Source organism: Anolis sagrei, chromosome 2 (assembly GCF_037176765.1).
Source record: "Anolis sagrei isolate rAnoSag1 chromosome 2, rAnoSag1.mat, whole genome shotgun sequence".
In the NCBI taxonomy this organism is placed as follows: Eukaryota; Metazoa; Chordata; class Lepidosauria; order Squamata; family Dactyloidae; genus Anolis; species Anolis sagrei.
Window position 1 is genome coordinate 286,898,379 of NC_090022.1, and position 17,413 is coordinate 286,915,791.

The 17,413-nt window shown below is 46.5% G+C and overlaps 1 protein-coding gene across 1 annotated transcript in view; it reads left to right on the forward strand.

Annotated features, from left to right (window-relative positions):
• The first annotated feature begins 5,903 nt into the window (after positions 1–5,903).
• The window catches only part of MEX3C (mex-3 RNA binding family member C), a 41,530-nt gene continuing 30,020 nt past the window's right edge, over positions 5,904–17,413 (forward strand). Inside the window, exon 1 of the mRNA XM_060761262.2 lies at positions 5,904–7,080. Coding sequence (XP_060617245.2) covers positions 5,919–7,080 — 1,162 coding nt within the window. The 5' untranslated portion in view covers positions 5,904–5,918. The remainder of the gene's footprint in view (positions 7,081–17,413) is intronic.

Below are 17,413 nucleotides of genomic sequence, written 5' to 3' on the forward strand. Positions count from 1 at the left end.
ATTTATTTGTAATTAGAAATAAATATTTCACATTGTATTACATATTGTTTTTCTGATTAATCACTATGCTTTATGTTCAGCTTGTAACAAGGAAAATAGATCCTGCATATCAGATATTTACATGATGATTCATAACAGTAGCAAAATTACAATTGTGAAGTAGCAATGAAAATAATTTTATGGTTGGGGGCCACTACAACATGAGGAACTGCATTAAGGGATCACAACATTAGGAAGGTTGAGAACCACTGGTGTATATGAAGAAGGGGCACACGATGATGCGCAGCAAAAGCACTGAAAAATAGAGTGCATCTACACTGCAGAATTATTGCAGTTTGACTGCTATGGCGTAATGCTATGGAATCCTGGGATTCAAAATTTTGTAAGCTGTTTCCCTTTTCTGCAAAAATATTAAACTGCAGCTCCAGGATTCCATAACATTGAGTTAAAGCGGTTCTTCATTTTAAATATTGTATTTATTCCCATTATGTGTTTTTTTTTTTACTTCAACATAAGATATGTGCAGCGTGGATAGGAATTTGATCATAGTTTTTAATATAAAAAACCTATAGTCCGGCCACATGCAAATCCTGGAACAATTCCATCAGCGCTGCCTCCGAAAAATCCTACAAATCTCTTGGGATGATAAGCGGACTAATGTCAGCGTGCAGAAAGAAGCAATGACCACCAGCATTGAAGCAATGATCCTCTGTCATCAACTCCGCTGGACCGGCCACGTTGTCCGAATGCCCGACCACCATCTCCCAAAGCGGTTGCTCTACTTCAAACTCAAGAACAGGAAAGGGAATGTTGGTGGACAGGAAAAGAGATTTAAAGTTGGGCTCAAAGCCAACCTTAAAAACTGTAGCATTGACACTGAGAACTGGGAAGCCCTGGCCCTTGGACACTCCAGCTGGAGGTCAGCTGTGACCAGCAGTGCTGTAGAATTTGAAGAGGCACGAATGGAGGGCGAAAGAGAGAAACGTGCCAAGAGGAAGGCGTGTCAAGCCAACCCTGACCGGGACCGCCTTTCACCTGGAAACTGATGCCCTCACTGTGGGAGAACATGCAGGTCAAGAATAGGGCACCACAGTCACCTACGTACGTACCCATCACCAGTCCACTGAACTTGGAGGACAATCTTATTCAGACAATGAGGGATCGCCTAAGTAGTAAGTAAATGAGGGACAGTGAACTGGCCCCCTATTTTAAAAATTTGAGGACCCCTGGTGTATGCACTTTCAAGTTGCCTGCTAACTTATAGGAACAACACAAATTTCATAGGAATTTCTCAGGAAAGGAATATACTCAGAGGCACCTCTGCCAGTTCCTTCCCTTGAAATATAACCTACAGTACCTTGTATCCAGTCCAAGTACTAACCAGGGCTGAGCATTTAGCTTCCAAGATCAAGTGGATACTTAGACAAACAATATTACAACATAGGTAACATTAAAACATTGCCTTGTCACATTACGTTAAAGTTACATTACACCAAAATGAAAATACGCCACCCAGTAAACAACACATTATTCCTTCTTTCCACCACTTTATTCCTTAAATTAGCAGCCTTGGAATGCAAAGAGAGCAACCCATGGGACACAGAAGGGTTTAAACTACTCCATAACAATGTGAGTTTGTTTTTCACAGACCAATTTCTCCTGCAAGTCAGAAAGGGGCACAGATAATGGTCTGTAGAGCTTGAACATAAATGGTACTCAAGTAGATTATATGCCAGACAAGGTTAATAAAAAATTAATGTGGGCCAGTAACTTTTGGGGATTCAACTTGCTAATTTGCACCAAGTGACATACATACATACACCGTGCTCTTATTCCAAACCAGGAATATTCTTGACCAGGAGAATAGGTTCCTCTGCCTGTCAGAGGCAAAAAAAATCATTTATTTAAATAATCATTGGAGATCAAGGCTTTCTGAATAATAGCAGGTTGTATGAACTACTCTTTGGGACACCATCAGGGATCGTGACACCAATTTTTGTGAAGTTTCAGTAGAAAATTATTATCTATATAAATAAAAATGTAATGTTCGTTTGTGGGATTAACCAAACTCAAAAACCACTGGATGAATTGACACCAAATTTGGACACAAGACACCTAACAACCCAATGTATGTCCTTCACTCAAAAGAAAAATTATTTTGTCATTTGGGAGTTGTAGTTGCTGGGATTTATAGTTCACCTATAATCAAAGAGCATTCTGAACCCCACCAATGAGGGAATTGAACCAAACTTGACACACAGTTCTCCCATGACCAACAGAAAATACTGGAAGGGTTTGGTGGGCAGTGTCCTTTGGTTTTGGAGTTGTAGTTCACCTATATCCAGAGATCACTGTGGACTCAAACAATGATGGGTCTAGAACAAACTCTACACAAAGACTCAATATGCCCAAATGTGAATACTGGTGGAGTTTGGAGGAAATAAAATCTTGACATTGGGAGTTGTAGTTGCTGGGATTTATAGTTCACCTACAATCACACAGCATTCTGAACCCCACCAACGATAGAATTAGGCCAAACCTCCCACACAGAACCCCCATGTGGGCCACAGCAATGCGTGGCAGGGGACAGCTAGTTTCATATAAATATTCCTGGTTTGGAATAAGAACATTGTGTATGTATGTATGTCACTTGGTGCAAATTAGCAAATTGAATCCACAAAAGTTAGATATAACCTCATCCTTACCTGTACTGTGTCGATATACCTGCAAGGTTAAAACTCTATACTGATTGACTTTTTGAGTCTTCAGGTGTGCCTGCACTCCAGTCAGAGATGTCATTATTACTCAAGCACAATGACACTGTCAATCACATTGTTTCATCGGCACATCCTACAAGCACACACCATTGTTTTCATTGCTGCTGTTAATTTTATAGTCATCGAATTTGTCAAATTTTCTGGTAGTTTAGCAACAATATTGTGACGCAGAAGGAAGTCCATCGGGGTCACATGCCTTAGTCACATCCCACCTGGACTACTGCAGCGCTGTCTGTGTGGGGCTGCCTTTGAAGACTGTTTGGAAGCTTCAACTGGTTCAGGGATCGGCAGCCATATTACTAACTGTAGTACCGTACAGGTAGTGGACAACTCCACTGGCTGCCAGTCTGCTGACAGGCTAAATACAAAGTGCTGGTCATTACCTATAAAGCCCTAAACTGTTTGGGCCCAGATTACCTGAAAAACCACATCTCCGTGTACAAACCAGCACAAGCACTACGGTCTGCAGAGGAGGCCCTCCTCTTGGTCCCATTAAAAATTGCCCCCTCTCTGCTCTCCTTTTAAAAGCTTTTTATAACACATCTATGCACTTTAGCCTATGGAGAGGACTAATTACACCTTATATACACCTCCACCTTGTTTTGAACATCTACCTTATTAATCTGCTGTATACCATCTTAACTACAATATTTTTTGTTGAATTTTAGGAGTTTTTTCAAAGTGACCATCACTCAGAAAAGCACTAGAAAACACAGTGGAAGGGACTTAAAAACCCAAAAAACAAAAAATACATTACAACGCATGCACAAAAACCACATATATAAACAAACACACATTTATACACACACATATATGCATATATACATACACAAAACACAGACGGGGCCACAGCAATGTGTGGCAGGGGGTGGCTAGTATATATATATATATATATATGTATGCAATGTTTGTTTGTGGGGTTAACATAACTCAAAAACCACTGGATGAATTGGCACCAAATTTGGACACAATTACACCTCTCAGGCCAACGAGTGACCACTCATCAAAACACTGAAAAACACAATGGAAGGGACTTAAAAGGCAAAAACAAAAATTACATTACACCGCATGTGCAAAACCACACATATATGCATATATATACACATACACACATATATACAGACACATATATATGCATATATACACACAGAAAATACATATACATAGACTGGATCACAGCAATGCATGGCAGGGGACGGCTAGTGTGTGTGTGTGTGTATATCTTTCCCTTCCTTCCTTCTCACCCTTTCCCTTGCCTTCTGTTGTGTGTGTGTGTGTATGTATACCTTCCCCTTCTTTCCTTCCTTCCTTCCTTCCTTCTTCCTCACCCTTTCCCTCTTCCTATCCTTTGTGTGAGTGTCTCTCTCTCTCTCTCTCTCTCTCTCTCTATATATATATATATACATCTTTCCCTTCTTTCCTTCCTTCCTCCTCACCTTTACCCTCTTCCTATCCTTTGTGTGTATGTGTGTATATATCTCTCTTCCCCTTCTTTCCTTCCTTCCTTCTTACTCTTTCCCTCTTCCTATTCTCTTTGTGTGTGTGTGTGTATCTTCCTCTTCTTTCTTTCCTTCCTCCTCACCCTTTCCCTTTCCCTCTTCCTATCCTTTGTGTATGTGTGTATATGTATGTATATATATATGTGTATGCATGTATGTATGTGTATATATGTGTGTATGTATGTATGTGTGTGTATATATATATATATATATATATATATATTCCCCTTCTTTCCTTCCTTCCTTCCTCTTTCCCTCTTCCTATTCTTTGTGTGTGTATGTATATATATATATTTCTTTCCTTTCTTCCCACCCTTTCTCTCTTCCTATTCTCTTTGTGTGTATATATGTTCCCCTTCTCTCCTTCCTTCCTTCCTCACTCTTTCCCTTGCCACCTTCCTATTCTCTTTGTGTGTGTATATCTTCCCCTTCTTTCCTTCCTTCCTCTTCACTCTTTTCCTTGCCACCTTCCTATTCTCTTTGTGTGTATATATGTTCCCCTTCTTTCCTTCCTTCCTTCCTTCCTCTTCACTCTTTTCCTTGCCACCTTCCTATTCTCTTTGTGTGTATATATGTTCCCCTTCTTTCCTTCCTTCCTTCCTTCCTCTTCACCCTTTCCCTTGCCACCTTCCTATTCTCTTTGTGTGTGTATATCTTCCCCTTCTTTCTTTCCTTCCTCTTCACTCTTTTCCTTGCCACCTTCCTATTCTCTTTGTGTGTATATATGTTCCCCTTCTTTTCTTCCTTCCTCTTCACTCTTTTCCTTGCCACCTTCCTATTCTCTTTGTGTGTATATATGTTCCCCTTCTCTCCTTCCTTCCTTCCTCACTCTTTCCCTTGCCACCTTCCTATTCTCTTTGTGTGTGTATATCTTCCCCTTCTTTCCTTCCTTCCTTCTCAACCTTTCCCTTGCCACCTTCCTATTTTCTTTGTGTGTGTATCTTCCCCTTCTTTCCTTTCTTCCCACCCTTTCTCTCTTCCTATTCTCTTTGTGTGTATATATGTTCCCCTTCTCTCCTTCCTTCCTTCCTTCCTCACTCTTTCCCTTGCCACCTTCCTATTCTCTTTGTGTGTGTGTGTGTATATATATATATATGTATATATATATCTTCCCCTTCTTTCCTTCCTTCCTCCTCACCCTTTCCCTTGCCACTTTCCTATTCTCTTCTTTCCTTCCTTCCTCCTTACTCTTTCCCTCTTCCTATTCTCTTTGTGTGTGTGTGTGTGTATCTTCGTCTTCTTTTCTCCCTTCCTCATGTGTATATATATGTATATGTATATATATATATAATCTTCACCTCCCCTTCCTTCCTTCCTTCCTTCTTTCCTTCCTTCTCACTCTTTCCCTTGCCACCTTCCTATTCTCTTTGTGTGTGTGTGTATATCTTCCCCTTCTTTCTTTCTTTCTTTCTTTCCTCCCTCCTCTCTTTGGCCCTCATCCCGCCCTCTCCTCTCCTCCGGGGCAGGCCTGGGTGCCCTTTCCCCCTTTCCCGGCGGTGGCCTGTCTCCACCCCGTCACAATCCCCGCCGGGCCAACCCAACAATCCTGCCCCGGCCGGGGTCTCGGGAGTGGGTTTTGGCCGCGGCGAGAGGGCGGGCAGAGGCAGGGAAGCAACGAGGCGGCGGCGGGCGTGGCGCGTGGATGCGGTCGGCCGAGGAGGAGGAGGCGGAGGAAGAGGCGGAGGAGGAGGCGGGGCTGGATCCGCCATCGCCACCGCCGCCTTCTTCCCCTTCTTCTTCTTCCCGAGGAGCCGGAGAGGGAGAGAAAGAGCCGGAGCAGGAGGAGGAGGGACAGGAGGAGCAGGAGGAGGGCGAGGGGGAGCGGGCGGCGCTGCTGCCATGGAACAAAGGGAGGCGCGCTGAGGGCGGCGAGGAAGGCCCTGGCGGCAGCAGCGACGGCGACGAGGAGGAGGCGGAGGAGGAGGAAGAAGAAGGAGCAGGAGCAGCACCGAGAGGGGAGCCGCCGTCGCCATGTCGTCGCCGCCGCCGCCTCCTCCGAGGGCCTGACCGGCCTCCGCCTTCCTCGCCGCCACCTCCTCCTCCTCCGCCGCCTCCGTGGGGCCTAGCCGAGCTGCCCTGGGCGGCCATGCCGAGCGGCAGCGCCTCGCCTTCGCCTCAGGAGGAGGAAGCGCCGCCGCCGCCCTCAGGAGACATGGTCCTCCTCCTGCCCTCCTCGTCCTCCTCCACGACTAGGCCGCAGAGCCTGTACTCCCAGGAGGCGCTCTTCCTGAGGGAGCGCCTGGCCTGCTTGGGCCTGAGGGAGGCCTCCGCGCCACCGCTCTTTCCTGAGGAAGAAGACGGCGACGAGGAGGAGGACGAAGACGAAGAAGACGGCGAGGAGGAGGAGGAAGAGGAGGCCGCGCCCCCGCCTGAAGGCCTGGACCTCGATTTGGAAGAGAACGCCGAGGAGGAGGGAGAGGGAGGGCAGGCGTCGCTGCTGCTCCTGCCCCGCGCCGTGCTCCTCCCGCCGCCCTTCGAGGCGGCCCCCGCGGCCTCCACAAGCGGAGGAGGAGGGGGAATAGGAGGAGGCCTGCTCTACGCGCCCGGCGAGGACGGGGTGCCCCCCGCTGTGGTGGCCGCCATGCTCTCCCAGGCTTACGGGCCTCCGCCGCCACAGCCAGGAGTGGGAGCAGCAGGAGTAGGGGGAGTGGCGGCTCCCGGAGGAGGCGGCGGCGGAGGCGGGCCGGCCCTCAACGGCGGAGAGGCGGCGGCGGCGGCGCTGCTGCGGAGGAAGAGCGTCAACACCACCGAGTGCGTCCCCGTGCCCAGCTCCGAGCATGTGGCCGAGATCGTGGGGCGGCAGGGTGAGTCGCCAGCCAGGCAGCTGGAAGGCCTTTCCTTCCAGACACCTCCTCCTCCAACGTTCATGGAAACTAGGCCCAGTCAGTGTCTTTCCCCTTCCCATGGATAACAAGGCCCAATCAGCCCAACCCACAACCTCCCTTTCCCTCACTCCCACTCTTCTGCTTCCTCCTCCATTCAAAACACAACTGTCTGTTTCCCTACTCCTTTGGACCCATCTACCCTTTCAAAACAAGGCCACAACTGTCCGTTTCCTCCCTTCCATTTCTCTTCTTCCTCCTCCATTCATGGAAGCAAGGCCCAGCCAGCTCAAGACACAACTGTCCGTTTCCTCCCTCTCACTCCCCTTCCTCCCACATTCATGGAAACTAGGCCCAGCCAGCCCAACATACAACTGTCCATTTCCCTTGGACCCATCTATGAAAACAAGGACCCAACTGTCTTATTTCCTCCCTTCCACTCCTCTTCTTCCTTCTCTATCATGGAAACAAGGTCCAGCCAGCTCAAGACACAACTGTCCATTTCCTCCTTTCCACTCCTCTTCCATCATGAAAACAAGGCCCAGCCAGCTCAAGACACAACTGTCAGTTTCCCTCGTCTCTTGGACCCATCTTCCCCTTGAAAACAAGGCCACAACTGTCAATTTCCTCCTTTCCACTCCACTTCTTCCTCCTCCATGGAAGCAAGGCCCAGCCAGCTCAAGACTGGCTGGATCCACCGTCCCTTTGAGAACAAGGCCCCAACTGTCCATTTCCACTCTTCCACTTCTCTTCTTCCTCCTCCATTCATGGAAACAAGGCCCAGCCAGTTCAAAACACAACTGTCCATTTCCTCCTTTCCACTCCTCTTCTTCCTCTTCCATCATGGAAACAAGGCCCAGCCAGTTCAAAACACAACTGTCCATTTCCGCCCTTCCATTTCTCTTCTTCCTCCTCCATTCATGGAAACAAGGCCCAGCCAGTTCAAGACACAACTGTCCATTTCCGCCCTTCCATTTCTCTTCTTCCTCCTCCATTCATGGAAACAAGGCCCAGCCAGTTCAAAACACAACTGTCCATTTCCGCCCTTCCACTCCTCTTCTCCCTCCTCCATTCATGGAAACAAGGCCCAGCCAGTTCAAAACACCTGTCCATTTCCTCCTTTCCACTCGCCTTCCATCATGGAAACAAGTCCCAGCCAGCTCAAGACACAACTGTCCATTTCCCTACTCCCTTGGACCCACCTCTCCTTTGAGAACAAGGCCACAACTGTCCCATTTCCTCCCTTCCATTTCTCTTCCTCCTCCTCCATTCATGGAAGCAAGGCCCAGCCAGCTCAAGACACAACTGTCCATTTCCCTGTCCCTTGGACCCATATTCCCTTTCAAAACAAGGCCACAACTGTCCATTTCCTACCTCCCACTTCTCTTCTTCCTTCTCCATTCATGGAAGCAAGGCCCAGCCAGCTCAACACACAACTGTACATTTCGTCGTTTCCACCCCTCTTCTTCCTCTTCCATCATGGAAACAAGGCCCAGCCAGCTGAACATACAACTGTCCATTTCCCTCATCCCTTGGACCCATCTTCCCTTTCAAATCAAGGCACTGTCCATTTCCTACCTCCCACTTCTCTTCTTCCTTCTCCATTCATGGAAGCAAGGCCCAGCCACTCAAGACACAACTGTCCATTTCCTCCTTTATACTCCGCTTCTTCCTCCTCCATTCATGGAAACAAGGCCCAGCCAGCTCAACATACAACTATCCATTTCCTCCTTTCCTCTCCACCTTTTCCTCCTCCATTCATGGAAGCAAGGCTCAGCCAGCTCAACACACAACTGTCCATTTCCTTCTTTCCACTCACCTTCCATCATGGAAACTAGTCCCAGCCAGCTCAACATACAACTGTCCATTTCCCTCCTCCCTTGGACCCATCTTTGTAAACAAGGCCCCAACTGTCCATTTCCTCCCTTCCACTCCTCCTCTTCTTCTTCCAACATGAAAAGAAGCCCAGCCAGCACAAGACATAACTGTCAGTTTCCCTCGTTCCTTGGACCCATCTTCCCTTTCAAATCAAGGCACAACTGTCCATTTCCTACCTCCCACTTCTCTTCTTCCTTCTCCATTCATGGAAACAAGGCCCAGCCACTCAAGACACAACTGTCCATTTCCTCCTTTCCACTCCGCTTCTTCCTCCTCCATTCATGGAAACAAGGCCCTGCCAGCTCAAGACACAACTGTCCATTTCCCTCATCCCTTGGACCCATCTTCCTTTTGAAAACAAGGGCACAACTGTCCATTTCCTCCTTTCCACTCCTCTTCTTCCTCCTCCATCATGGAAACAAGGCCCAGCCAGCTCAACACACAACTGTCCATTTCCCTATTCCCTTGGATCCATCGTCCCTTTGAGAACAAGGCCACAACTGTCCATTTCCTCCTTTCCACTCCTCTTCTTCCTCCTCCATTCATGGAAACAAGGCCCAGCCAGCTCAACTCACAACTGTCCGTTTCCTCCCTCTCCCTTCCCCTTCTACCCACATTCATGGATACTAGGCCCATCCAGTGCCTTTCCCCCATCCCTTAGATAACAAGGCCTAGTCAGCGCAACCCACAACCTCCCCTTTCCTCCCTACCACTCCTCTTTTTCCTCCTCCATTCATGGAAACAAGGTCCAGCCAGCACAACATACAACTGTCCATTTTCCTCATCCCTTGGACCCATCTTCCCTTTGAAAACAAGGCCACAACTGTCCATTTCCTCCTTTCCATTCCTTTTCTTCCTCCTCCATTCATGGAAGGAAGGCCCAGCCAGCTCAAGACACAACTGTCCATTTCCTCCCTTCCACACCTCCTCTTCTTCTTCCATCATGGAAACAAGACCCAGCCAGCTCAAGACATAACTGTCCATTTCCTCCTTTCCACTTCTCTTCCTCCTCCATCATGGAAACAAGGCCCAGCCAGCTCAAGACAAAACTGTCCATTTCCCCTGTCCTTTGGACCCACCTCTCCTTTGAAAACAAGACCACAACTGTCCATTTCCTCCCTACCACTCTTCTTCCCCCTCCATTCATGGAAACAAGGCCCAACTAGCTCAAGACACAACTGTCCATTTCCCTACTCCCTTGGATCCATCGTCCCTTTGAGAACAAGGCCACAACTGTCCATTTCCTCCCTACCACTCCTCTTCTTCCTTCTCCATTCATGGAAACAAGGCCCAGCCAGCTCAGCATACGTACAACTGCCCATTTCCCTCGTCACTTGGACCCATCTTCCCTTCGAAAATAAGGCCCCAACTGTCAATTTCCGCCCTTCCACTCCTCTACTTTTTCCTCTGTTCATGGAATCAAGGCCCAACCAATGCAGCTTACCCTCCCCCTTCCCTTGAACCTCTCTTCCCTTTGAAAACAAGGCCACAACTGTCCATTTCCTCCCTTCCACTCCTCTTCTTCCTCCTCCATAGAAATAAGGCCCACCTACGTCAACACACAACCATCCATTTCCTTCCTTCCACTCCTCTAGTCATGGAAACAAGGCCCAGCCAACACGCCCCATCATCCATCCCCTCCCACTCCTCTTCCTCCATGCAGTGAAACAAGGCCCAGCCAATACAACTCACAACTACCCCAACCGTCCATTTCTACCCCCCTTTGTCTCCTATTCATGAAAACAAGGCCCCACAATCACCAATTTCTTCCTCCATTTATGAAAACAAGCCCCAACCAGTGCAACCTACTCCCTCCCTCTACAGACTCCTTTTCCCTTTGAAAACAAGGCCACAACTGTCAATTTCCTTCCTCCTCTATAGAAACAAGGCCCAGGCAGCTCAACTCACAACCCCCCTTCCTCCCTTCTACTCCTCTCCTTCCTCCTCCATTCCTGAAAACAAGGCCCTGCCAGCTCAAAACACAATCATCCAAACCATCAATTTCCCTCTTCCCTTGGAAAAAAGCCCAGCCAGCACATCCCACAATTTCTATTTCCTCCTTTCCACTTCTCTTCTTCCTCCTCCATCCATGGAATCGAGGCCCAGCCAATGCAACCCATTCCACCACCCCTCTCCCCTTTGAAAACAAGGCCATAACTGTCCATTTCCTCCCTTCCAATCCTCTTCTTCCTCCTCCATAGAAACAAATCCCAGCTAGCTCAACCCACAACCTCCCCTTTCCTCCCTTCCACTCCTCTCCGTTTTCCTCCATTCATGAAAACAAGGCCTAGCCAGCTCAACACACAACTGTCCATTTCCTCCCTTCCTCCTCTCCTTCCTCCTCCATTCATTTAAACATGGCTCAGCCAATTCGACCCACAACCACCTGAACCATCAATTTCCCTCTTCCCTTGGAAAACAAAACCCCAGGCAGCACAACCCACAACTGTAAATTTCCTCCCTTCCAGCCCTTTTCTTCCTCCATTCATGGAATCAAGGCCCAACTAATCCTTCCACCCCACCCTCTTCCTTCTGAAAACAAGGCCATAACTGTCCATTTCCTCCCTTCCACTCCTCTTTTTCCTCCTCCAATCATAGAAACAAGGCCCAGCTATGTCAACCCACAACCACTCCTTTCCCTTGTTGTTGTTCATTCGTTCAGTCGTCTCCAACTCTTCGTGACCTCATGGACCAGCCCACGCCAGAGCTCCCTGTCGGCCGTCACCACCCCCAACTCCTTCAAGGTCAGTCCAGACACTTCAAGGATGCCATCCATCCATCTTGCCCTTTGTCGGCCCCTTTTCCTTTTACCATAACCCCTTTCCCTCTTCCTTTTAAAAACAAGACCACAACTGTCCCATTTCCTCCCACCTCTCTTCTTCTTCTTCCATAGAAACAAGGCCCAGCCAGCCTCAACCCAAAACTATCGCCCTCTTCCCTTTGAAAAGGAAGACCAGCCAGATCAACCCATGTTCCCCCTCCCTTGGATCCATCTTCTCTTTTGAAAACAAGGCCACAACTGTCCCATTTCCTCCCATTCCTCTCCTTTTTCCTCCATTCATACAAACAAGGCCCAGCCAGCACAACCCACAATTATCAATTTCCTCCCTTCCTCCTCCAGGAAACAAGGCCCAGTTAACAGGCCCCACCATCCAGCTCAACCCACAACCAACCCTTGCCTCCCTTCCACTTCTCTCCTTCCTCCTCCATTCATGAAAACAAGGCCCAGCCAACAGGCCCCACCACCCATCCCTTCCCACTCTTCTTCCTCCTCCATTCACCACTCCAACCATGCATTTCCCTCTTCCCTTTGAAAGCAAGGCCCAGCCAGCTCAACCCACAACCACCCATTTCTTCCTCCATCTATGAAAATAAGGCCCAGTCGTCTCAACCCACAACCACCCATTTCCTCCCTTCCATTCCTCTTCTTCCCCTCCCTATGAAACAAGGTCCACCCAGTTTAGCCCCTCAGTTTTCTGTCATTTTCTCCCAGTTCTTTCCCCTCAAGAACATTCCCCCAACCCCCCCCCCCCCCACACACACACACATACAACTCCCTTCCACTCCTCATCTTTGAAAACAATGGAAGCCCCCCAGTTATCCATTTTTCTATCTTTCCTTCCCTTCCACTCTTTTCTCCTTGATGACAAAGCCCATCCACTGCAACCTTCCTCTCCCACTCTCCTTTCAGGGCCTTTTCCTTTAGAAACAAGGCCCAGCCTGCGCAACCTACAACTACCCATTTCCTCCCACTCCCCTCCTTCCTCCTCCATTGATGAAAACAAGGCCCAGCCAGCTCAACCCACAACTACCCATTTGCTCCCTTCCATTCCTCTTCTTACCCACCCCTTGAAACAAGCTCCATCCAGATTAGCTCCTCAATTTTATGTCATTTCCTCCTGCTCTCCTAATCCTTTCACCTTGAAACTATTATTATTCATACCCCGCTTTATCTCCTCAAAGTGGACTAAAAGCAGCTTGACATAAAAGCATTAGTATACAAAATATACAAAAATGTAAACATTAAAATAGAAATGAACACTAAAAAATCACAGTTAAAATCCATCAAAACAGTTTAAAAACACAGCTCCCCCAACAGATCTTAAACATTCTCATCTTTAAAAGCTTTCTGGAAAAAGGTATCATTCCTTCCTTTGCTCTTTTTGGCCTTGAGGACAAGGCCCATCCACTGCAACCTCCTTCCCTTCAGGGCCTTTTCCTTTAGAAACAAGGCCAAGCCAGCAGGCCACACCATCCATCCCCTCCCACTCCGCTTCTTCATCCATTCATGAAAACAAGGCCCAGCCAATGCAACCCACAACCATCCCAACCTTCCCTTTCCCCTCTTCCCTTGGAGCCCACTTTCCTTTGAAAACAAGGCCCAACCAACACAACCCACAGCAGTCCGTTTTCACCCACTCTCCTTCTTCCACCATTCATGAAAACAACGTTCCACAATCATCCATTTCCTCCTCTGTTCATGAAATCAAGGCCCAGCAGTGCAACCCACAGCCACCCATTTCCTCCCCTCCTCTTCCCCACTCCTTGGAAACAAGTTTTTCATTTATTTATTTATTTACTGCATTTTTACCCTGCTTTATCTCAACCCCGAAGGAGACTCAGGGCAGCTTCCAAATTGGCAACAATTCAATGGCACAATAAACATAAACATACAAATATAATATGCATTATACATTAAAATCAATACAAAAAACATAAAACCCTAACAATCAATACATTAAATAAACTCTTGAAAACACAAAGGTTCACCCAGCTCAGCTCCTCAATGATCCATTTTCTGTCATTTCCTCCAGCTCTTCCAGGCCTTTCCCCTTGAAAACAATAACAATCTGGTGGTGCCCTCCCCCTCCCCCACAACCATTTATTTTCCGCCACAACTCCCTTCTGCTTAAAAAACAAGGTTCATCCTGTGCAAAACCTCAACTATCCATTTCCTATCATTTCTTCCTTTCCACTCTTTTCCCCTTAACCACAAGGCCTATCCGCTGCAACCCCCAACATCCATTCCCCACCCTTCCACTCCTTCATGTGTTTTTCCTTGAAAACAAGGGCCACCTTGTACCAGCCCCCCCCCCCCCCAACCATCCATTTCCCACCATCCACCCTTCCACTCCTCCTTCATCCTTGAAGACAATTTTCCAGTCACTGCATCTCCAGTTTTCCATTTCCCACTGTCCCCACCCATCTCTTGGACCCTGCTCCTTTCTCACTCCTGAAAGCAAAGTTCACACAATGCATCCCCCAACCATCTCACCCTTGAAAACAAGATTCATCCAGTTCAACCCACACTCATTCAGTTCAGTCCCAACTATCTCTTACCTATTATTCCCATCCCCTTGATTCCTTTTCCCCTTGGAAACAAAGTCCAGCTAATGCAGCCTTCTAATCATTTCCTATCATCTTTTCTCTCCACTCTTTCACCATTCTTGAAATCCAGGGTCATCAACTACAGCCCTTCATCTTCTTCCTTCAGGTTTTGGGGGGTTTCCAAGCCGGGGGGGGGGGGGGGAGAGAGAAGTAGAAGGAAGGAGATGGGAAACAGACCTCCCAACAAAAGTAGCTGGGCCTGTGGAAAGGGTGTGTGTGAGTACCAAGTGAGTTGGGATCTTTAAAAATCCAGTCCAAATCAGAGATTAGGGAGGAAGGTAGGTGCTACTATGCTCCAGTGAACATTTTTTAGAAAAGTACTTGCAGTATTTGAGTTAAAAGAACAAATCAAAGAAATAACAGAAAAATTAAGAAATGATATACTAACAGGCTCATGATGTGGGCAAGGGGCATGCTTAACAATTTATCAAGACTGTGTTTGGGTGTTACTGGTCAAGATGAGCACACAGGTATGAGAATGGTTGGGTTCATCAATCATCCAGTTAACACTTTAAACAAGGCTGTTGTTGTTGTGTGCCTTCATGTCATTTCCAACTTGTGGCAGCTCTAAGACCTAATCACAGGGTTTCTGGGGTCGAAAGAGTGTGACTTACCCAAGTGGGTTTTGATGGCAAAGCAAGGATTCGAACACTGGTCTCCCAAGTTGTAGTCCACTGCTTGAGCCACTATGCTACGCACGAAGCTTGGGTTTTGAATAAGAGCCAGTTAATATAATGACCCAGTGAACACTACTCCATTTCATTGTGTTCCCTGAATGAGGCATGGGGACGATCCAGTGAACACAAAGAGATTTGGTTCTGAAGTGATTTGGTGTCCATAACTAAAATGGATCTGTGGGAAAGGAGTGGGAGATATCTGAATTTGCTTGGTTTGCTTTTCTAGGGTGAAGTCCTGAAAAAAGGGGAGTAGGTGTGCGATTCCTCTTCCTTCCCAAAATAGAGTAAGAGAAGGCATGGTATTATTAGACAAGATTTGGGCTTTGTTTGGAAAATGGCATAATGATTAGGACAAACGTCAGTCTAAATTGGTACTACTGGGGTTTCCTGGCAAAGTTTAAGGGATTAAGGGGAGGTTTGGGTGAAAATTCTATGGGTAAAAAGAAACACTGAGCCTCCTAAGTCGAAATCTGAACAATGCCAGCTTGACAAAGGGAACCGCACTGAATGAGCCTAGCAAAGGAGAAAAAAGGGTGTGGAAGAGAGGAGGAGATTAGCTGCAAATGGCTGGGTGGCATGCCTGCGTTGAAGGGACTGGAAAGGAATTCAGGAAAAAAGCAATGGGGTGGGTAGAGATTTGGATGGTGGTGGTGGTGGTGCCCTGGAAAATGGGAGGGGCTTCAGTATTTTATGCCCTGGAAAGGAATGAAGGTTGCTCACGTGTGAGTGGGAAGGCGGCAGGCATTTTTTATTTCAAGCAGGAGTTCTACCTGGGCAGGCCTAGGCACGTTCTATTGATGAGATTTTGGTTGAAAACTATAAGAGTTTGGTGATATAATTGGTGATATTCTAAAGGCCCTGCATGGTGCTTACTAAGGTTTTTTTATCTGTAAGGGAAGTTTGGTTACCAAACTATTGTCCTCTGGTGGTATCACTCAGGGCCCTTCCACACAGCCATTATGACCCAGAATTCCACAATATCTGCTTTGAATTGGATTTATTTAGTCCAACCCATTTGACATAATTGACTATCTGAGATACTGAAAGAAATTTTATATAGCTTACTCTTTAATCATGGATGGTAGTCACTTCTGACTTTTGGAAAGAACATTATTAGTGTTGTGTATGTCATTCCATAGTATTGTGACTTTAGAAATAAATAAATACAGTACAACCCATGTACCCACTGAGATCCCAAAGATACCTTCAAATGTGGATAATAGTGAACCTTATATTTTACCTATACCTGAGCTGGAAGTGTATCATAAAATAGCACTAGAAGACGTAGTGAGGCCCACCAACACATCCAGGAGGGGTGGTGTTTTGTTTTGTTTGGTTTGGTTTGGTTTTGAAGCATGGGTAGATTAAACTTTCGATACTGAGTTCACAGATTAGAGGTTTGTACTTTATATTTCCTTAAATTGCAGTTCCACTGATTGAAACTAATCCTGATTGATATAAATGAGTTCCCACCAGTTTATGTGATCTACCAATTAAAATGATACTGTTGTTTTTAAAAATCACTTAGCTAATCTTTTTAAATATTCTACTTTTATTTGTGACAACTTGAAGCAGGAATAAGCAACCTGGTATTGTATAGATGCTTTAAACTGCAACTCTCACAAATCATTGAATGAAACGTACAAGAACTGCAGCCAGAAGGCTCTAAAGACCTCTGGATTTTAAAAATTGGTGTGATAAATTGCTTAGCACAAGACAGCCTTTCCCTACTTTGAATCCTCACATAATGCATTGCATCCTGCAAATCCCTCATAATTGGTGTATACTGACCAGACCTGAAAAAAGTTACAGTGCAACAGCATCTGGGTAACCAAAGTTGGGAAATGTTGTCTGGATAACTCAGTAAGGAAGACTGAATAATTCTCACCTCTTTTCCACCCTGGCCACCCTTTTTATTACAAGGTGAACACACTTCTCTGTCTACTGTGTCAATCTCAAATACCATTAGTAGTCCATGTGTAGATATTTTCCAGCCACTCGCAGCCATGTAACATTCAACATGTAGGCCAAAATCACACTTCAAAAAATCTTAAGATCTATTTTGGTTTCAATGCCATGGATTTTAAATACATGAGTGCCTTTCTGAATTCTGCATTTCCACAAGAATGTGTACAATTCAAAGACTGGTAAGTGATTTTTAAAAAAATTACTCATGTATATTATTGGAATCATGATTCATATTATATTCAGGAAGGCATATCATCAAAGGGGAATAACAGTATGTGTTTGCAAAGATAAATATATAAACCAAGAAGGATGTTGACAAGCTGGAATGTGTCCAGCGAAAGGTGACTAATATAATCAAGGGCCTGGAAACCAATCCTCGTGAGGAACAGCTTGGGAAGCTGGTT